At 41.5% G+C, this 23,801-nt stretch overlaps 1 protein-coding gene across 4 annotated transcripts in view; it reads right to left on the bottom strand.

The window, feature by feature from the left end:
- Positions 1–21,155, bottom strand: part of SENP6 (SUMO specific peptidase 6) — a 131,653-nt gene extending 110,498 nt beyond the window's left edge. For all 4 annotated transcript variants that reach the window (XM_070376211.1, XM_070376212.1, XM_070376213.1 and 1 more), the window contains exon 1: positions 20,475–21,155. In XM_070376211.1, the coding sequence (XP_070232312.1) occupies positions 20,475–20,526 (52 nt within the window). In that variant the 5' untranslated portion in view covers positions 20,527–21,155. The remainder of the gene's footprint in view (positions 1–20,474) is intronic.
- Between the last annotated feature and the right edge of the window lie 2,646 nt (positions 21,156–23,801).

Genomic DNA, 23,801 nt, shown 5'->3' with positions numbered 1-23,801 from the left:
AAAAAAAAATCTGATAAAGGACTTTATCCAAAATATACATAAAACTCAATGATTAAAAAAAAAACCTGATTAAAAAATAAGTCAAAGACCTTAACAGACATCTTACCAAAGAAGATACAGACATGGCAAATGAGCATATGAAAAGATTCTTCACATCATATGTCATAAAGGAAATGCAAACTAATGAGATACCACTACCCATCCATTAAAATCGACAAAATCGGGAACACTAACACCAAATGCGGTGAGGATGCGGCACAAGCACGCTCATTCACTGCTGGGGAGAATACAGAACAGTACAGGTTTAGTTTCTTACAAGGCAAAATGCACTGTTACCATATGGTTCACAACTACACTCCTCGATATTTACCCACAGGAGCAAAAAACTAATATCCACACTGAATCCGCACCCAGATATTTACAGCAGCTTCATCATAACTGGCAAAACTTGGAAGCAACCAAGATAGCCTTCAGTAGGTAGGTGGATGAACAAACTGTGGTGAATTCCACGAAATATTATTTGGGGGAAAAAAAAGAAGGAGTTGCCAAGTCATGAAACGACATGGAGGATGAAACAACCTTAAATGCCTATCACTCAGTGAAAACAAAACAAAACAAAACCCAGAAAAGTAGACCCACTGTATGACTTCACCTAGATGGCACTGTGAATAGGCAAAACTATGGAGACAGTAAAAAGCTCAGTAGTTGCCAGGGTGAGGTGGGTGTGGGGGATGGAGGGATGAACATACAGGTAGAACAATGAAGATTTTTACGGCAATGAAAATACTCTGGGATACAATAAAGATGGTACATGTCATTATACACTTGTCCCAACTCACAGACTACACCACACAATGTGCAGTCAATGGGTGAACCATAGTGTAAACTATGCACTCTTGAGAGGCTATGATGTGGCAACGGAGGGTTATCAATTGCAGCAGCCGTACCACTCTGGTAAGAGATGTTGATATTGGTGAAGGCTATGCATGTGTTGGGGTGGGAGGTATATGGCAAATCTCTGCACCTTCCTCTCTCAATTTGCTGAGAACCTAAAACTTCTCTTTAAAAAACGAGTAAAGAAAATTAAGTAAACCTTTTGCATAGTTAGGAAAAAAAAGTCCTCCCTGCCCAGTTTTATTTTTTATTGGAATATAATTGCTTTACAATGTTATGTCACCTTCTGCTGTACAAGGAAGTGAATCAACTGTATGTAAAATATATCCCCCCTCCCTCATAAAACCTCCCTTCCCCACCCCATCCCACCTCTCTAGGTCATCACAGAGCATTGAGCTGAGTTTCCCATGCTTTAAGCCAGGATTTTACGCATGGTAATGTATACATGCCAATCCTACTCTCCCAACTAATCACCCCCGTGTCCACCTCTGTTCACCATGTCCGCATCTCTACTCCTGCTCTGGAAATAAGCTCATCTGTACCATTTTTCCAGAGAAGGCAATGGCACCCCACTCCAGTACTCTTGCCTGGAAAATCCAATGGACGGAGGAGCCTGGTGGGCTGCAGTCCATGCGGTCACAAAGAGTCGGACACGACTGGACGACTTCACTTTCACCTTTCACTTTCACACAATGGAGAAGGAAATGGCAACCCACTCCAGTGTTCTTGCCTGGAGAATCCCAGGGACGGGGGAGCCTGGTGGGCTGCCGTCTATGGGGTCGCACAGAGTTGGACACGACTGAAGCCACTTAGCAGCAGCAGCAGCAGTACCATTTTTCCAGATTCTACATATATAAATATATGCGGAATGCATATATATTCCACATATATGCGTTTATATATGATATCTGTTTTGCTTTTTCTGACTTCCTTCCCTCTGCATGACAGACTCCAGGTTCATTCCTGTCCAGCTTCACTGAGTTATAACTGAACAACACTGTGTAAGTTCAAGGTGTACAGCATAATGACTTGACTTAAATATACTGTGAAATAACCTGTATGCCGGTCAATTACCATAATATGCTCAGTTAACAACTATCACCTCATACAGATGAAATAAAGAAAAGGAAGGGAAGGAAGAAAACAAAGAAAGTTTTTTTCCTTGTGATGAGAACTCTTAGGATTTACTTTAACTTCTAAATAAGTCAAACTACCACACAATTGCACTCATTCCACATGCTAGCAAGGTCATGCTCAAAATCCTTCAAGCCAGGCTTCAACAGTACATGAACCAAGAACATTCAGATGTACAAGCTGGATTTAGAAAAGGCAGAGGAACCAGAGATCAAATTGCTAACATCCACTGGATCATCGAAAAAGCAAGAGAGTTCCAGAAAAATATCTACTTCTGATTCACTGACTATGCTGAAGCCTTTGACTGTGTGGATCACAAATAACTGGAAAATTCTTCCAGACCACCTCACCTGCCTCTGGACAAACCTGTATGCAGGTCAAAAAGCAACAGTTTGAACCAGACATGGAACAACGGACTGGTTCCAAATTGGGAAAGGGGTACATCAAGGCTATATATTGTCACCCTGCTTATTTAACTTATATGCAGAGTACATCATGAGAAACACCAGGCTGGATGAAGCACAAGCTGGAATCAAGACTGCCAGGAGAAATATCAATAACCTCAGATATGTAGATGACACCACCTTTATGGTAGACTGTGAAGAGGAATTAAACAGCCTCTTGATGAAGGTAAAAGGAGAGAGAAAAAGCTTGCTTAAAACTCAATATTCAGAAAACAAAGATCATGGCATCTGATCCTATCACTTCATGGCAAATAGATGGGAAAACAATGGAAACAGTGACAGACTTTTTATTTTGGGGGGCTCCAAAATCACTGCAGATGGTGACTGCAGCCATGAAATTCAAAGACACCTGCTCCTTGGAAGAAAAGCTATGACAAATCTAGACAGTGTATTAAAAAGCAGAGACATTACTTTGCAAACAAAGGTCTATCTAGTCAAAGCTACGGTTTTTCCAGTAGTCATGTACGGATGGACTGGACAATAAAAAAGGCTGAGAGCCAAAGAACTGATACTTTTGAATTGTGGTGCTAGAGAAGACTCTTGAAAGCCCTTCGGACAGCAAGGAGATCAAACCAGGCAATCCTAAAGGAAATCAGTCCTGAATATTCATTTTAAGGACTGATGCTGAAGCTTCAATATTTTGGCCACCTGATGTGAAGAGCCGACTCATTGGAAAAGACCCTGAGGCTGGGAAAGACTGAAGGCGGGAGGAGGAGACGACAACAGAGGATGAGAGAGCTGGATGGCGTCACTGACTCAATGCATGTGAGTCTGAGCAAACTCCAGGATATACTGAAGGACAGGGAAGCCTGGTATGCTGCAGTCCATGGGGTCGCAGAGTCGGACACAGACTGAGCGACTGAACAACAATTATGTCATAGAGGACTATTAACTATAACCATCCATAATTTTTTACATTACAACCCCAGCACTTATCTACCCTAAAACTGGAAGTTTGGACCTTGGACCACCCTCATCCAAGTCCCCCTACCTCCCTTGCCCTACCTCTAGAATCGCACATCTGATCTTTTTTTTTTCTGAGTTTGGGATTTTTTGTTGTTTCATTTTAAACCTTTTTTTTTTTTTAAAGATTACACATATAAGTGGGATCACACAGTATTCTTATGATCTCAGGGTCCACCCACGTTGTCACATATGGTAGGATTTCTTTTCATGTCTAAATAATATTCCACTGTATATATATCCACATCTTTATCCACTGATGGACACTTAAGATTGTTTCCATGTCTTGGCTATTATAAATAACACTGCTATGAATTGGGGGCACAGATATCTCTTCAACATAGTGTTTTTGTTTCCTTTAAATATATTCCTATAAGTAGAATTACTAGATCATAAGATCGCTGTACTTTTAATCTCCTGAAGAACCTCCATACTGTTTTCTACAGGGGCTGTACCAGTTTTACAATCCCAACTCCAATGCATGGTTACCATGGTTTCATGATAATCATTCTACAAGGCATAAGATGATATGGTGGCTTCATTCACATTTTCCTAGTAATTAGTGATGCTAAGCACCTTTTCATGTATCTGTTGTCCATTTGTAGGCCTTCTTTGGAAAAAATGTCTATTCAAGTCCTCTGTCTATTTTTGGTTCAATTATTTGGAGGTTTTGCTACCGAGTTTTATGAGTTCTTTTTATATTCTGGATAACCCCACTATCAGATTCGGAAGTATTTAATAAAGTCTTTTTAAAAACCTTTTTTTTAAATGTAAAGAAAACGTAAGAAACAGATACACTAAAGTAGATTTTCAAATTCTGTTACCCCAGCCTGGATAACTTATCACTCTGCTAATAATAAAAACCAAAGAAATGAACAGTAATTAATAAAAAAAAAAAGGTAAAGTTACAAGGGACCAATAAGACCTAAATTTCACGTATCACAAAAACTGTAAGACATTAAGAAAAAAAAACCAAAACACTGTTTTTAAAATGTGCTCATAAAATTATTCTATGCATTAAAAAATAAGCAATAATTTTATAAGATGTATAAATTTATATACATCTTAAATATATATGTATATATGTGCATATGTATATATATATACACACACATACATATATCATATGTATATATGAGCATAAGATGTATGCTCAATACATGTAATTCAACCAAGGTTTACTACCCAGACTATATAAAGAACCCCAACATTCCAACAGAAAACAAAATGTGCAGAAGACATGAGCAATTAAGAATAGAGGAAATATACACAAATTAACCTAAAAACAAAAAGAAACTCATAGATTACCTTTTTAGTTTACTCAAGCACCACAAGTGAACAGAACAGGGATTAACTCTAGGTTGGCACTCAATATTTTAATACTGCATGAACAATGAGTGAATTTTTAAAATACAGCAATAAAGATACTCAACCTCACTATAAACAGGGCTATTACAAATTCAAATCACCATCCGATAAACCCCTTCAGACTGGCAAAAACTAAAATATCAGACATTCTTAAGTGGGTGATGATGTGTATAAACAGGAAGTCTTAAAAAGTGCTAGTGAAAGCACTTTGGAGATCAATTTGGCAGTATCTAGGGTGAAGCTGAAATAATACATGACCCAATAATTCCAATGCTAAGAAATACTCTAGATCAGCTGTAAACAAAGTATGGCCAGCCAACTCTGGCCAGCTGCTTGATTTTACAAGGCCCTTGAGTTAAGAATATGGCTTTTACATTTTTAAAACACTCTTCCCTGGTGGCTCATATAGGAAAGACTCCACCTGCAATACAGGAGACCCAGTTTCATTTCCTGGGTTAGGGAAGATCCCCTGGAGAAGGGAATGGCTACCCACTCCAGTATTCTTGCCTGGAGAATTCCATGGACAGAGGAGTCTGGCAGGCTACGTTCCATGGGGTTGCAAAAAGTCGGACGTTACTGACGACTAACACTTTCACTTCACTTTTCACTTCAGCGAGGAAAAACAACAAATCAAACAAGAAAGATGTTTCATGTTACAAGAAAATCATATAAAATTCAAATTTCAGTGTCTATAAAAGTTTTACTGGCACACAGCCACCCTCATTTGCTTATGCATTATCTATAACTACCTTCTTGCTAAACTGGCAGCACTGCTTGAAATGCAAAGTGTAAGATATTCACTATCTGGCCCTTTACAGAAAAACTTTGCTGACCTCTCCTCCAAAGAAACACACACATGTGCACACGGAAATGTACTTTAAAAAAGTTCATAGTAGCAATATGAGACATCCCAAGACATTCATACTAGCAATGTATGTAAAAGTACAAAAATCAGATACAACCTAATTTCCACAAGAAAAGGAAATGCATAAATATAATGCAGTATACATTCATACTATGAAAAAGAAATAGAGCTATTCTTATCAACATTATTTAATTTCTCAATGCGGTAAGAATGAAAAGTTACAGAAGAATATAGTATGGCATGATGTATAATATATTCTAACAATCTGTACGGGTACACAGGTTGAAAGACATATACATAAAGTACAAAGCAATGTATAGGAATAACTACCAAACAGAGGTTGGTGATTACACCTGGAGTGGAGGCAGGAAGATGCAAAAACCAAAGGGTTCAGCCCAGCTTCACTGTAGCTAACACTCTACTAACACTGGATTAGTAATGTTTTCTTTAGGCGAGGAATTAGAATATGAGTTTTTGCTCTATTATTCCTTATATTCCACACAGACATGAAGTATTTCCTAATAATTTTTTAAACTGTCACTGGTAACATTTTAAAATAATAAAAAATAGAATTTTAAAAAAAGTATCACTGACACAGAAGTTAACTTCTGCAAATTAGAAATATAAAAGCAATAACAGAAAACCTAAAGAGAGAATTAAATGCAAAGATCAGGAAATCTCCAGCTTCCCAGTGACTCAAACGGTAAAGAATCCACCTGCAAAGCAGGAGATACGGGTTTGAGCCCTGAGTCGGGAAGATCCCCGGGGGAGAAAATGGAAACCCACTCCAGTATCCTTGCCTGCAGAAACCCATGGACAGAGGAGCCTGGCAGGCTACAGTCCATTAGGTTGCAAAGAGTCGGACACGACTGAGCGACTTCACTTCACTTCATTTCACTTTGTAATGCTTTAGTCCCAAACTTTCTCAAGAACCCGTCAAGATTCTCCAAAGGCAGTGTCTTGGGAGCCCTAAGCCATCATGTTACAAGTCTGGGTACCCTGCTGCAGAAACCACATGAAGAGACCTTTATACTGCATGGAGAAATAAGGGCCCAACTTTCCAACCTGCCCATTAGACATCTGAAAAGAGCCACCTTGGAACGTTCAGGCCAGCCAAGCTACCACTGAATAACTCCCACAGATGCTACATAAAGCAGAAAAATCACCCAGCTAAGGTGATTTTCTCAAATTCCTAAACTAAAAAAAAAAAAAACTGTATTTTTTTGATACAGAAGACAGAGTACAGTCCAATATTATCTGAAAATGAAGCCTGAATATATTATATTCTTGGGAATAATATTAAATTAGACTTCTCTGTGAGCCACAGTCCATAATATTCTTTGCCTCAGGATGAAGCTACTGTTCACTGTTCTCTCCGTTTATCTACTTCTTCATCCCACTGAAGAAGTTTCTATGGGTTTCTATGCATCTTTCGCAGGATGCCGACATCCAGTTAGTTCTGTCCAAGGCCAGCATCAGGCAGCAGTTTGGTGCTGCTTGTATTGCTGGAAGCATAGTGATCTTCTATCGAATCAAAATATCAGTACCTTAAGCCAAAGTAATGTAGTTGGTAATATCTTTACACAGAATAACAACTCTAAAAATAGTTATCTTAAGCACACAAGGTCCAAAAAAATGAATAACTTAAGAAATGATCACAAGAGACAGGTGGTTCCAAAAGTTCCTTCTGCTTCAAGGAAAGGAGAGAAGACTGTCAAGATGGCAGGGGAGTTCAATAGTCTTGAGACAGACAAACGAAACACTGTTTAATTCTGAAAGTGCAAATACAAAATTCAACAAGGAGAAAAATGACAGGTTCATAGTAAACTTAAAAGAAGATAAACTTGAAAGCCAGGTATAAAGCCTATAAAGGGTGCAGACAAAGGAGACTCAGGAGTTGGTACTCAAAACTTGTGAGGGAAAGGTGGAGTAAGATTTGCAGAGTTAATTACTAGAATGACAAAATTAAATCATTCTTTTTTATTTCCTGTGATAATAGAGAATGAAGACCAATGTGAACTGAAGAAAGAACGTTTAAATGCCAAAACATGGAATCCCACCCCATCCAAACAGTGGCACAGGGGTTTCAGAGGCAAAGATAATACTGGTTTCCATGAAGATGGAGTCACCAGAAGTCATGGTGGTAAAGGGAGTACCTTCACCATATCGCAGATTTACTGGCAGATTCAAACAGAGGAGGTTGTGGAGGCAGAAAGTTTGCAGATCTTTTTTTCAATATAGGAAAGACAAGAAGGTTATTACATAGTCTACAAACAAGTCTCTGGAAATTTCTCGCTCTTCCTGTCCTTAAAACTGGCTTCAATCTTTCCAAAAACTAAAAAAGTACATTTGCTATACACTATAAACAAGCACTGTTTGCTTTCTTCTCCTTGCTATATTTCAATGATTATGAGGTTAATGTGGGAAGTAAAAACTCTCCTGTTAAAAACTAAGCATGAAATGTACTTGAAATAACAAAAAAACTCTCCCAAATCAAGACCAGAATATGGCTTGCTCTCTTACTTCTCAAGCCTGTCGTTTCAGATGGTCTCAAGGTAGTTGCTGGCTTGGGAGGAGGCACAGGGTCCACATGTCCCAACTTGCCTAGGGCTGCTCCAATTTTAGTACTCAAAGTTAGTATCCACAGGAGACAAGAGGTCCTAATTTTTGGTGATGAACACAGAAGGCTCTGAGAAGTACAAAACACTAAGGTAGCCCCCAAAAGGGGGCTAAAAGTAACACTGTTGTTAGTGTCAAATGGATACTGCACAGCTACTTTCTGTTTCTTAGGTGATGTAGGCAACCATAATCGGCAGTTCACAATAATGCATCATCCATTGTTGCATCACTCCAAGTAACATGACTTAAGTGCACAACTGAAGTGGGTTGTAATTGTGATCAATAGCCTGCCTTTGATTTTCTGGATTAACTGCTGTGTTCTGTACTGAAATAACATTTAATTTTTAGTACTGTAAACAGTGGTGACCATATTTTCTAAGAGATTAGATGATAAAAATGAGAAGAATTACAATAACTCCAGCATATCACTGAATGAAAGAAAAAAAGGAAGGAAAGGTTTCTAACACTCCTCTTTTCTTCCTTTTGCTTGCTTGTTCAGAAATTCTTGAATCAGTCCCTAATCAAAGAAAAATTAACCAATGACTATGTTGCAGTTTAAAAGACGCTTACTCCTTGGAAGAAAAGTTATGACCAACCTAGACAGCATATTGAAAAGCAGAGACATTACTTTGCCAACAAAGGTCTGTCTAGTCAAGGCTATGGTTTTTCCCGTGGTCATGTATGGATGTGACAGTTGGACTGTGAAGGAAGCTGAGCGCCGAAGAATTGATGCTTCTGAAGTGTGGTGTTGGAGAAGACTCTTGAGAGTCCCTTGGACCGCAAGGAGATCCAACCAGTCCATTCTGAAGGAGATCAGCCCTGGGATTTCTTTGGAAGGAATGATGCTAAGGCTGAAACTCCAAAACTTTGGCCACCTGATGTGAAGAGTTGACTCACTGGAAAAGACTCTGATGCTGGGAGGGACTAGGGCAGGAGCAGAAGGGAATGACAGAGGATGAGATGGCTGGATGGCATCACCAACTCGATGGAGGTGAGTCTGAGTGAACTCCAGAAGTTGGTGATGGACAGGGAGGCCTGGCATGCTGCGATTCATGGGGTCGCAAAGAGTCTGACACGACTGAGGGACTGGACTGAACTGATATTGCAGTTTTCATTCCAATCCCAAAGAAAGGCAATGCCAACGAATGTTCAAACTACTGCACAACTGCACTCATCTCACACACTACCGAAGTAATGTTCAAACTGCTCAAGCCAGGCTTCAACAGTATGTGAACCATGAACTTCCAGATGTTCACGCTGGATTTAGAAAAGGCAGAAGAACCAGAGATCAAATTGACAACATCCACTAGATCATAGAAAAGGCAAGAGAGTTCCAGAAAAACATCTAATTCTGATTCACTGACTACACTGAAGCCTTTGACTGTATGGATCACAACAAACTGGAAAATTCTTAGAGAGATGGGAATACCAGACCACCTTACCTGCCTGCTGAGAAATCTGTATGCAGGTCAAGAAGCAACCATTAGAACCAGACATGGAACAACAGACTGGTTCCAAACTGGGACAGGAGTACATCAAGGCTGTATATTGTCACCCTCCTTATTTAATCTATATGCAGAGCACATCATTCAAAATGCCAGGCTGGATGAAGCACAAGCTGGAATCAAGATTGCCAGAAGAAATACCAATAACCTCAGATATGCAGATGACACTACCCTTACAGCAGAAAGTGAAGAAGAACTAAACAGCCTCCTGATGAAAGTAAGAGAGGACAGTGAAAAAGTTGGCTTAAAACAACAGTCAAAAAATGAAGATCATGGCATCCAATCCCATTACTTCCTGGCAAACATATGGCGAAACAATGGAAACAGTGAAGACTTTATTTTCTTGGGCTCCAAAATCACTGCGGATGGTGATAGCAGCATGAAATTAAAACATACTTGCTCCTTGGAAGAAAAACAATGACCAACCTAGACAGCATATTAAAAAGCAGAGACATCACTTTGCCAACAAAGGTCCATCTAGTCAAAGCTGTGGTTTTTCCAGTAGTCATGTATGGATGTTAGAGTTGGACCATAAAGGTGAGTGCCGAAGAATTAATGCTTTTGAACTGTGATGTTGGAGAAGACTCGAGAGTCCCGTGGACTGTGAGGAAATCCAACCAGTCCATCCTAAAGGAAATCAGTCCTGAATATTCATTGGAAGGACTAATGCTGAAGCTGCAACTCCAATACTTTGGCCACCTGATGCGAAAAACTGACTCACTGGAAAAGACCCTGATGCTGGGGAAGATTGAAGACAGGAGGAGAAGGGGACAACAGAGGGTAATATGGTTGGATGGGATCACTGACTCGATGGACATGAGTTTGATCAAGCTTTGTGAGTTGGTGATGGACAGGAAAGCCTGGCGTGCTGCAGTCCATGGGGTCACAGAGTCGGATATGACCGAGTGACTGAACTGAACTGACTTATGTTGCTATTTACATCTTTGAGAAAAATTACAAATGTGTGCTCTATTTTTTTTCTGTCTTCCTTTAGCTTCCTAATCTGTCTAGAAATTAGAAACTTTTGGATCTCAAAAGAACTGTAGTTCTCAAGTTCAAGAAACAATATGACTCTGTTGAAAGTATTTAAACTACAACAAGAACAAAACACCAAAGAGGTATGTGAGAGGAAAAATGGCTGCAAATTCTTTTCCACCGTTCCTGATGATGTTCCCCTCCCCTTGAATCTGAGCTGGCTCTGTGGCTTTCTGGCCAATCAAATGTGACAGAAGTGACACTGTAATTTCTGAAGTTGGGCCTTAAGACATCTGTGGCTTCGGCTTTTGCCCTTGTAGAGAGATCAAATTGAATCAATGAATGTTAAGTCCCCATAATTCCCTATTATTTTTTCCTTCTCTTGTCCAGCCCCCATGCTCCTAAAGGTTAAATAGGTAAGAAGAAAGGGAAAGCAAAGAGATAAAGAAGGAAAGGAGGGAAGAAAGAAGGAAAGGAATGCTGAAGGAGGTTAAGGCTCTAGCACAGGTCCCAGGCTCCAGTTCTGCTGATGCCCTAACTTGCTCTAGGTCATATAAGCCCTCTAGACCTCCTGATCTCCTCAAATTGTCAACATACTTTTGTAATGGCAACATTACAATACAATACATTACAATATACAATGTTATTGTAGTAACATTACAGTAACATTACAGTACAATAACAACTAATTAATAGAAGTCTAGATGTAGAATACATAACTTCATTCTCTTTTCCTCTCTCACTAGTCACTCTAGAATATCAAGAACGATCAGCTAATATACCTAGGGAAAGAAAGGTAGTAAGTGAAAGAAAGTAAAAACTAGAATTCAAGTGAGAGAGAAGGCAAGCATTAAGAACAGAAAAGCAAGAAAAGTTTTTCTCTTTTCTACCTGCTAAGAAAATAAATATAATACCAACTTATACATAGTATTTGGAATTACATGCCTGGAATTGTTCTAAGTGTTTACTATATATTAACATGTTTAATCTTCAGGGCAACCTTATGAAGCAACTGCAGTTATTATCCTTGTTTTACAGATATGAAAACACAGAGGTTAAATTACCTATCCAAGATTGCAGTGCCCGTAAGTATAGAGCTATAGAAGATGAATCCTAGCATTCTGGCTTTTGACTTCATGTTCTCAATGCATCTCTTATGAAAACTGCTTCCATTTCATGTGAGGTTCTACTAGACTGTTTCATGTGAGTACATGAAATCAAGTGATAAGTAGAATTTATCAAGTCAACTGGAATGCAACTAGGAAATATACACAGCTAAAGCACTAAATAAGGAATGACACCATGGTACAGATTCTAACGGTACACAATCAAAAGAGGAAGGAGTGGGGCTAAAACGAAGAACTTTGCGGTGTGACCCCCTGAGCAGGCCAACATTGAAGACCTTGCTCACAACAATGCGAGCGTGCTAAGTCCCTTCAGTCATGTCCAACTCTCTGCAACCCCATGGGCTGTAGCCCGCCAGGCTCCTCTGTCCATAGGATTATCAAACAAGAATACTGGAGTGGGGAGCCATCTTCTCCAGGGGAACTTACTGACACAGGGACTAAATCAGTGTCTCTTATTTCTCCTGCACTGGCAGGCAGGTTCTTGACCACTATCACAATTTCAGTTCAATTCAGTTGCTCAGTCATGTCCGACTCTTTGCGACCCCATGAACCGCAGCACACAAGGCCTCCCCGTCCATCACCAACTCCCGGAGTCCACCTAAACTCATGTCCACTGAGTCGGTGATGCCATCCAGTCATCTCATCCTCTGTCGTCCCCTTCTCCTCCTGCCCTCAATCTTTCCCAGGATCAGGGTCTTTTCCAATGAGTCACTTCTTCGCATCAGGTGGCCAAAGTTTTGGAGTTTCAGCTTCAACATCAGTCCTTCCAATGAACACTCAGGACTGAGCTCCTTTAGGATGGACTGGTTGGATCTCCTTGCAGTCCAAGGGACTCTCAAGAGTCTTCTCCAGCACCACAGTTCAAAAGCATCAATTCTTCGGTGCTCAGCTTTCTTTATGGTCCAACTCTCACCTCCATACATACTAGAAAAACCATAGCTTTGACTAGACAGACCTTTGTCGGCAAAATAATGTCTCTGTTTTTTAATACGCTCTCTAGGTTGATCATAGCTTTTCTTCCAGGGAGCAAGCGTCTTTCAATTTCATATTGCAGTCACCATCTGCAGTGATTTTGGAGCCCAAGAAAATAAAGTCTCTCACTACTTCCATTGTTTCCCCATCTATTTGCCATGAAACAAGACTGGATGCCATGATCTTCATTTCTTGAATGTTGAGTTTTAAACCAGCTTTTTCACTCTCCTCATTCACTTTCATCAAGAGGCTCTTTTGTTTCTCTTCACTTTCTGCTACAAGAGTGCTGTCATCTGCATATTTGAGGTTACTGATATTTCTTCCAGCAATCTCGATTCCAGCTTGTGCTTCATCCAGCCTAGCATTCGCATGATATATTCTGCATATAGGTTAAATAATAATCAGGGTGATAATATATAGCTTGACGTACTCTTTTCCCAATTTGGAACCAGTCTGTTGTTTCATGTCTGGTTCTAATGATTGCTTCTTGACCTCCACACAGATTTCTCAGCAGGCAGGTTAAGGTGGTCTGGAATTCTCACCTCTTGAATTTTGCACAGTTTGTTGTGATCCACACAAAGGTTTTGGTATAGTCAATAAAGCAGAAGCAGACATTTTTTTTTTTCTGGAATTCTCTTGCTTTTTCAGTGATCCAACAAATTTGATCTCCTGTTCCTCTGTCTTTTCTAAATCCAGCTTGAACATCTGGAAGTTCTCGGTTCATGTACTATTGAAGCCTGGCTTGGAGAATTTGGAGCATTACTTTGCTACCATGTGAGATGAGTGTAATTGTGCGATAGTTTGAACATTTTTGGCGTTGCCCTTCTTTGGGACTGGAATGAAAACTCATCTTTTCCAGTCCTGTGGCTACTGTTGAGTTTTCCAAATTTGCTGGCATACTGAATACATCACTTTCACAGCATCATCTTCCAGGACTTGAAATAGCTCTACTTGAATTCCATCACCTCCACTAGCTTTGTTTGAAGTGATGCTTCCTAAGGCCCACTTGACTTCACACTCCAGGATGTCTAACTCTAGGTGAGTGATCACACCATCGTGGTTATCTGGATCACGAAGATCTTTTTTGTAGAGCTCTTCTGTGTATTCTTGCCACCTCTTAATATCTTCCTCTTCTGTCAGGTCCATACCGTGTAAGTCTTTTATTGTGCCCATCTGTGCATGAAATGTTCCCTTTTCTAATTTTCTTGAAAAGATCTCTTAGTCCTTCCCATTCTGTTGTTTTCCTTTATTTCTTTGCATTGATCATTGAGGAAGGCTTTTTTCTCTCTCCTTGCTATTTTTTGAACTCTGCATTCAAATGGGTGTATCTTTCCTTTTCTCCTTTGCTTTTTGCTTCTCTTCTTTTCTCAGCTATTTGTAAGGCCTTGTCAGACAACCATTTTGCCTTTTGGCATTTCTTTTTCTTGTAGATGGTTTTGATCACTGCCTCCTGTACAAGGTCATGAACCTCCATCCATAGTTTTTCAGGCACTTTGTCTATCAGATCTAACCCTTAGAATCTATTTGTCACCTTCACTGTATAATCATAAGGGATCTGATTTAGGTCATACCTGAATGGTCTAGTGGTTTTTCCCTACTGTCTTCAATTTAAGTCTGAATTTTGCAATAAGCACCACCTGGAAAGCCCCTATTCATATTCATGGAATGCCAATCATTTAGGAGAAATGGTACTTTAGTTCAGGAGATGTGGTGAAGTATTTACTATCCCCCGTAAAAATGACAAACGGATTGGATTCTGAACTTGACTTGTATGTAAAAATAAAGTATAATTAACGGAAAATGGAAAACACTTTTCATTTGGAAACATAAGCAGTTTTGCTGGATAGAGGACAACACTGCAGTAGTTCAGACCAATCTCTTCAACTAGTAGACAAAGTCCACAAAGGGAGAGGGGCCCAGAATGAAAACAAAGTAGTAAATACACACAGACACACACACATATGAAAGGGGAAGGATAAAAAAATGGGAAAAAATATTGGTTAGGCAGTTAGTTTGTAGAGGAAAAAAGATAGAGAGAAAGACAGTTATTATAGGATGAACAAGAGCACTATAAAAAAAAAAAAAAAAACAAATGAGAGGAGTTAGACTTGCCAGAGGTTCCACAGGTGAGAAAAGGAGAATATCAAAAGAGAAGGAGCTAACTAGCAGCACCTTTGCCCTATACCACAAGTCTCCTAACTGACCTCCCTGACCTTCTTCTGCCCCTCCCTAGAGCATTCTACAAGCGGTAGACTTCGAACTTTTTTGAAACAAACCTGAGGATGTTAACCCCAGTCTCCTCTTGTAACACTCTCCTTACCACCACCATATGGTCCTCTCAGTTCCCTAAACATATGATGTTTCCTCTATCGCATTCGCCCTGATTAGAAAGCGCTCTCTCCACCTTTCCCTCTCCTAGTCACCCTCCAAACTGTCCTCAGTTCACTTCAGTCCCTTAGTCGTGTCCGACTCTTTGCGACCCCATGAATGCAGCACCCCAGGCCTCCCTGTCCATCACCATCTCCCGGCGTTCACTGAGACTCAAGTCCATTGAGTCGGTGATGCCATCCAGCCATCTCATCCTCTGTCGTTCCCTTCTCCTCCTGCCCCCAATCCCTCCCAGCATCAGAGTCTTTTCCAATGAGTCAACTCTTCGCATGAGGTGGCCAAAGTACTGGAGTTTCAGCTTGAGCATCATTCCTTCCAAAGAAATCCCAGAGCTGATCTCCTTCAGAATGGACTGGTTGGATCTCCTTGCTGTCCAAGGGACTCTCAAGAGTCTTCTCCAACACCACACTTCAAAAGCATCAATTCTTCGGTGCTCAGCCTTCTTCACAGTCCAACTTTCACATCCATACATGACCACAGGAAAAACCATAGCCTTGACTAGACAGACCTTTGTTGGCATAGTAATGTCTCTGCTTTTGAATATGCTATCTAGGTTGGTCATTAACTTTCCTTCCAAGAAGTAAGCATCTTTTAATTTCATGGCTGCAATCACCATCTGCAGTGATTTTGGAGCCAAAAAAAATAAAGTCTGCCACTGTTTCCACATCTATTTCCCATGAAGTGATGGGACCAGATGCCATGATCTTTATTTTCTGAATGTTGAGTTTTAAGCCAGTTTTTCACTCTCCACTTTCACCTTCATCAAGAGGTTTTTTAGTTCCTCTTCACTTTCTGCCATAAGAGTGGTGTCATCTGCATCTCTGAGGTTATTGAGATTTCTCCCAGCAATCTTGATTCCAGCTTGTGCTTCCTCCAGCCCAGCGTTTCTTATGATGTACTCTGGATATAAGTTACATAAGCAGGGTGATAATATACAGCCTTTACGTACTCCTTTTCCTATTTGGAACTAGTCTGTTGTTCCATGTCTAGTTCTAACTATTGCTTCCTGACCCGCATATAGGTTTTTCAAGAGGCAGGTCAGGTGATCTGGTATTCCCATCTCTTTCAGAATTTTCCACAGTTTATTGTGATCCACACAGTCAAAGGCTTTGGCATAGTCAATAAAGCAGAAATAGATGCTTTTCTGGAACTCTCTTCCTTTTTCCATGATCCAGTGGATGTCGGCAATTTGATCTCTGGTTCCTCTGCCTTTTCTAAAACCAGCTTGAACATCTGGAAGTTCACGGTTCACGTACTGCTGAAGCCTGGCTTGGAGAATTTTGAGCATTACTTTACTAGCATGTGAGATGAGTGCAATTGTGCGGTAGTTTGAGCATTCTTTGGCATTGCCTTTCTTTGGGATTGGAATGAAAACTGACCTTTTCCAGTCCTCTGGCCACTGCTGAGTTTTCCAAATTTGCTGGCATACTGAGTGCAGCACTTTCACAGCATCATCTTCCAGGATTTGAAATAGCTCCACTGGAATTCCATCACCTCCACTAGCTTTGCTCGTAGTTAGATCAAATTCTCATTACTATAAATAATCCCCATTTGTTGTATTTGACGTCTGTAATTTTACACTTACAAGTATGATTATTTGATTACTGACTCTCTTCACCGGACTGGAAACTCCACCAGGAAATCCCCCCTGCCTCCACTCTGCCTCTCAGCACAGTACCTACAACATTATAGTTGCTCAGTAAGTATCTACTGAATGAATGAACAAAAGAAACCTCCCAAACTATCACAAGAGGGAAAGGGGCAGAAGACAACTTTAAGTGAACAGAAGAGAAAGGAACAAATCAAAGAGGGGGAAGAAAAAAATTCAGTACAAATGGCCTAATTCAATTCACACCATTTCAGTGTGATACTATACTGACAAAATAAAACACAATAGTAACCAGTAGCTCTCTTTTTCCCTAGTGAAGGTAGGAAAAGAATTGGAATTAGTATTTTACTTCACAGTTTATGAGAATGTAAAGCAGTATTTGGAACACGGACGACAAACCAGCACCTCAAACTTAAGATGATGAAAGCAGAGCTATGAGCTTCTCATTCCTCTATTCCATCTCAATAAATGGAGTCCCCCACCCCCACCAAAACCTCAAACCAAAACCCTAGGAGTCATCTCCGATTCCTGCTTTTCTCTGATCCTCAATATGCAATGCATTAAGAAGTTCTCAAACAGATCTTCCATCTATCCACTCCTCTTTCCTGATGGCCACTGCTACCATCCTAATCCAAGCCTGTGTGTTTTTCAGACTGCTACAATATTCTCCTAACTAATGGCTCTGCTTTTACTGTTACTCTGCTCTAATTTACTCCAGGTGCAAAGTGATTTTTTAAAAAAGATAAATTGTATCATTAACTCCATTGCCCCAAACTCTTCAATGATTTCCTACTTTTCAGAATCAAATAAAAATTCATGAACTTTCATGATCTGCTCTCATATCTGTGCTTGTTACTGTGTTCTGTACTTATTACATTTCAGCCATAATGATCTTTTTTTAAACAAATGAAATCCTATATCATCTTGGAACCTTTACAGGCATCGTTCTCTCTGCCATACTCTAGTCTCACAGTTATTACCTTAACACACGTGTGACCTCCTCAGGAAGGCCTTTCATGACCTTAACACTATGGAAAATGGCTTTTTCTATGTATTTCTTAAATAGCCTTTAGTACACTATCATCTTCTTGTTTATTTCATTAACAACAAATACAGATGCTCCAGGTGCAAGAAATATGATGGTGAAAAGAAAAAGTTATTGCTTTAATGGTGCTTGTATTTTTATAGGACTTAAAAACATGAAGACAAATTTATCATGTGAAAAGTGCTACCACGAAAAATAAAACAGAGGAATACCATGTTTGTACATGTGAGTGTGGCAGCATGACATTTTAAGTAGGCTGTCAGGTCTGAGCAGATCTAAATAAAGAGGGAAACTATGCAAAAAAAAAAAAAAAGCGGTAAGATTGTTCTAAATGGATTAATTTTTAATTATAAAAACTCCCTCCTACTAAAATATAAGTCCTATGAAGGAAAGGACCCTATCTATCTTATGCACTGCTGTCTTTACTTTGGTAAAGTGCCTAGCACAGAGTAGGCTGATATAAATATTTGATGAGTGAATATTTGGCAAGTTATATTGAAGTATCTCATCATTAAAAGCATAAAGAACCAAAAGAATTAAATATAAAAAAATACAAGTAGTCCTAAATATCATTCCACTTATTTAGTAGTACTAAATATCAGCCCCTTATGCTCATACTCTAAATAAGGCACCATTCACTTGCTTATGCAAACGCTGAAAAAGAAGTGATGAAACTCAGTTTTTTCCACTACAGGAATTCATAGACCCTTAAGTCAGAATAAGCTAAAACCAAAAGAAGGCAATGGGAGCCCACTTCAGTACTCTTGCCTGGAAAATCCCATGGTTGGAGGAGCCTGGTAGGCTGCAGTCCATGGGGTGGCTAAGAGTTGGAAATGACTGAGAGACTTCACTTTCACTTTTCACTTTCATGCACTGGAGAAGGCGATGGCAACCCACTCCAGTGTTCTTGCCTGGAGAATCCCAGGGACGGCGGAGCCTGGTGGGCTGCCATCTATGGGGTCGCACAGAGTGGAACACGACTGAAGTGACTTAGCAGCAACAGCTCTAAATTTACCTGAGCCCTGTATCTGTTGGCCTTATTTATGCTCCTTCCATCCTCCCAATGTTCATCACATAGCACCACCTGTAACACAAGCTGCACCACTCTCAGCCTCTGACAGGTAACTAATCAGCCCAAATGAGAATGGAGGTAGAATGGAAGAAATATGAAGTGAACCAAGAAAACTCACAAGCTTTCCACATCTTCTTACTACAAATCTCATATAAAACTCTCATCATTTTTAAATAAAGGCTGGTTTGCATAACAAGATAAAAAAAAATTTTTTTTTGTTCTGCTATACTTTAAGGAAGAAGAATTAAGAATATTAATATTTCTTTTCCCACTCACTTCTACTGGTCTCTATTTGTTCACTGGACTTGAGTACCTACTGTGTTCCAGGCACTGTTCCCAATGCAGTTAAGAAAACTGTAAACACGGCATAAGCATCTTTTGACGCCCTCTTACAGGACTTTGTACCATAGTGAAGTTGTACTATCTTAATTCAGAAATGTTTCCAATTAAGTACTGCCTATTTCCCATGTGAAATTCATCTTTGCAAAAGCATCCAGAGGAGTTAATCCTTTTTTTTAAACAATCACTGCACAGCAGACAGGCCTGCTCTCCCGAACTGATTAATAAACCCAATTACCAGCATAAACAGTGAATCCACAGTCAAATTAAGCAATGAACATTACAGTTCCTGATTCACAACTACAACGAATTTAGCTGTATTGGGGGATCTTTTTACTTGGCCAAAGAGCCAATACTGTTACCCATTAACACCACCCCCAACAATAATATGTAGCTTTTCTTAACATTGGCTTAGTCTACCTACAACAGATGTTTAACTTTTTCCTCACAAGTGAATAAAAATGGAATCACTCGAGCTTTGTCTGTTAGCTTGGGTGACGACCCCCAAATTGATATTGTGTATCTCGTTCTCTTTTCCCAGGTAACTTCCTAAAATATGTTCAGTCAAACACATTTCTTAGGGCCAGGCCTAATCTGAATGCTGGCTGCAAAAGGAAGCCTGAAGCTCTGCGAAACAGAAAGGCCTGCGGGGCGGGGGGGAGGCGGTGCGTTACAACAAGCTCCAGAAAACTACGTCTCCCCTCCCAAAGTGGTCTGGCCCCCGATTTCACCCAACCTTTTAGCAACTTGAAACTTTTCACAAACACCAAACAAGAGCCGAGCGCAGTCGGCTCTCATCCCTAGGCCAGCATGGAGAAAGCAAAAAAAAAAATGTCAAAAAAAAGACACGCGTGCAGTCTCAGAGGACGCCCAGAAACTCCGGCTCGCGGCCGGTCCACCGCCGCCCCCTCACAGCCTCCCGGCTCCCGGCCGAGCCCCTCGCCGGGGCGGACTCGAACCCGGCGCCCCCGCAGCACCTTCCCTCCCAGCCATCGCCCCGGAGCCCCCGCCCCCCCGGTCCTCCGCCGCCCCTCAAACCCACCCGGCGCCCGTCACCGAATATCCGGGAATCAGGGGCCCACATTTTCCTGTCTCTGCCCACCCCCAACCCCCAAAAGGGCAGGAATAGACGTACCTTCCAGAAAAGTAATCTCCCCGGCGCTGCCGTCGCTCTTGCCAGCCGCCATCTTCCTCCTCCCACGCCGCCGCCGCCGCCGCCTTAATCCATGGCCCACACCGCCGCCGCCGCCGCCGCCGCGTTCGCCAGGATGAGGGGCCGCGCCGCAAGAGGGTAGCCGCCGCAGGGTTGCGGGCCTAGGACTCGGCCGTGAGGCGGGCGACGCTGCCTCGTCCGGACGGGCCTACACAAAAGCAGCCGGCTCCCGGGGCCTATCCGCGGGCGGGCGGCGAGGCCCGCAGCCTGGGCTGGCTCAGGCCCCGCCGGGCGAACGCGAGCGGCGACGGCGGCGTCGGCGCTTCCCGGGCCCGGTGCCTCTCGGCCCGCGACTACCCATCCACCGCCCGCCTAGGCCGCCCCTGAAGCTTCCCCCAGCCGCGGGCCCGCAGGAAGAGGGGAGCAGAAGGCGAGCACACAAATAGGCTTCCCTCGGTCCCGGGCCGTAAAATGGCCGCGCCGGAGCGGCGAGGCCTCCGCGACCCACAGGCGCCCCCCGGGGCCCTCCGCTCCCTGTGCCGCCGCCGCCGCTACGGCCGTCCGCCCACCCCGCCCAGGCGCGAATGCATCAGCCGAGGCCTCTGCGACTGTCCATGTGGACAGGGGTGGGTCTCAGCTGCCACCGCCTCGCGTCCGTCGCCACAGCAGCTCCAGCCGCCGCCGCCGCCGCCGCTCCTCCCCCACGGACGCTGCTGCTGCTGCCGCCCGGCTCCCGCCCCCGCCCCGCCGCAGCCACCGCCGCCGCCGCCGCCGCCGCCCCAGCGCGGCTCCCCCTCAGGAGCCCGGGCTCTCGCGCGGGCGGAGAGGCTGCGGCGCCGCGCAGAGCCCCGCCGCGTGGCGCCGGCCGCCGGGCCCTCGGTGGCGAGGGCCCAGCGCGGCGCCGGCTCGGACCACACACGCCGGGGCCGGGTCGCTGGCGGGCCGGGCCGGCGCTGCATTCGGCCTCCGTGGCAGCACGGTGGCCTGAGAAAGGACTCTGAGTTCATTCCTTTGAGGAGGCCTTCGGGCTTAGACCATAGCCAACTGGAGAGAAAAGGTCGAGTGAGGTAGTGCGATCACACGTGTGGAGAGTGATTTGTGGCCTTCTTCATTGTTAAAAAAATGTTTTCAAGGTAATTCATCAGGGAAGTTGCTACAGTACCCTTTGGATGACAGTGTAAATTTTTTTTTTAAATCGTGTCTTTTTGTGTACCTGAAACTTTAAAAGCCGTCCCGCTGCCTTAACAGTCACTCAGGCCTTGTGACTACAGGTGACTGTGTCATGTTCGTTTTTCTTTTTTTTTTTTTAATTAAAGAAATGTCATGTTCACTAATGAATATTTGGAAAATACAGAAAAGGAAAGAAGTTAGGCATAGTCCCACCACGAAACTCATGACTCCATTTGGTGTGTAGTCTAACAATCGAACATTTTTCTTAAATCCCTCACTGTCTTCCCTGGAAAACACACACACACACACACAAATGTATGCTGTATATCCATGAAAATTCAACAGCAACTAAAATGATACAGGAAAACTATGAGTCAATTAAGGAATGAACTATTTTAATTGCCCTAAGGCCAAGGTATAAATAAAAAAACTTTGTTTAAAACTTCTTTTAAAGTCTTTTCCTAAGATGAACTAATAACCTTTCCTGACTTAGTAAGAGTGAGATAATGAATATGTTATCATTTGCTATTTTTGTTGCTTGAGGAGACTGAATGGTAGTTGTGATGGTCTATGGCAAAGAGTCTGTGCCAATGACAGTATCCTGCTCAGGCTGGTAGATCATAGCCACATGTGGGTGACTGGACTCATCTGTACAGATTCTAAAATGAACTTTTGGAAAGAATTTTTGAGTTTAAAATCCATACATGGCGTTGAAAATGGAAGAAGGTGCCAGAAGTCTAGGAATATGTATGGCCTCTGAAAGCAGGAAAAGGCAAGGAAACTAATTCTTCCCTAGAGCTTCCAGGGAGCAAAGCTGACATCTGGATTTCAGCCCAATGAGACAGATGTTGGACCTCTGCCCCTACAAAACTGTAAGATAATAAATTTCTAAATTGCCAAATTAATGGTAGTTTATTACAGCAGCTGTGGAAAACTAACACCCATGAAATGAGTAAGAAGGTGCAGTTACAGAAAAGATGTCTTTTAAGCAATCTAAGTTAGGATCTTTCAAAGTCCACTATTTTATTTTTAAGTAGTGTGAATTTCAGTTTATTTCTTTGGTATTCCTTGATTCCAGTTTTAAAAGAGAAATACCGATTAAACCAATGGGTCTCAAACTTCAGCATGCATCAAAATCACCTGAAAAGGCTTGTTAAAACATTGCTCTGCCCCTCCGCTGTAGTTTCTGATTCACTGGGTCTGGAGTGGGCCTTAGATTTGCATTTTTAACAAGTTCACTGGTGATGCAGGGGACCCACAATGTGAAACCCTCTAGATTAACTGTCTCTAGATTCCTTTCCAGTTCATTTATTCTTACTCTATGAGTCTGCAATTTACTAATACAAGTGAAGTTATCAGTTTCCATATTCAGGTATAAAATTAAAGATATTTTCAGAAATCACTGTTCTTCCATATAAATATGATCAACTAAGAATTGATGGTATCATGTATCCCTTTATCCAGGATTCGGGGCCTAGAAAACTTCAGATTTAGGATATATCCCTGAAACTTAGATGTATTTAGTATGTATGCAAATATATACTTCAAATATTTACAAATATTTAATTATTAACTCTTTTATATATACAATTTGAAGCTCAGAGATATTACTGAGGATGGCTTTGGATATTAGAAATATGACTAATTACAAAACCAATTCTCTGAGTTAGCCATTCAGTTTTTATTAAAAGGCCTAACGTGTCTTTATTGTTTAAATTTAGCAAATTCCATTCAGATGTCAACGAACTTGTTAGTTTCTGTATTAAACAGTTTAATTCTGGTACATAAGATAAAGAAAAATTAGACTATTTCAGATTTGAGTGAATGAGTAATTACAATGGATATATTAATCTACTTCATTTTTTCTAAATATTCCATTAAAGAAAATATAGAAAAAAAGGAAAATAAAAACAGGGTACTGCTGCCTAAAATGCTAACTCTAATCCATAGCTTTGCCAATCTCTTTTTACTCACTCTGGTCACCTGCTCTCAAGGTTAAACCCTGGACCTACCTATCTTCCAAACTCCCTGTAATGTGGCTGGAGACAGTAATTCAAAAATCCCTGTCTCCAATCACAACCACTGTGACCATTTGCAATCTCATCACAATCCCTAAACACACCCTAATGCCTTCTCAAC

This window comes from Bos mutus, chromosome 9, assembly GCF_027580195.1.
Source record: "Bos mutus isolate GX-2022 chromosome 9, NWIPB_WYAK_1.1, whole genome shotgun sequence".
Lineage (NCBI taxonomy): Eukaryota > Metazoa > Chordata > Mammalia > Artiodactyla > Bovidae > Bos > Bos mutus.
The sequence above is the reverse complement of the archived record's forward strand: the minus strand, read 5'-3'. Positions and strand labels throughout refer to the sequence as shown.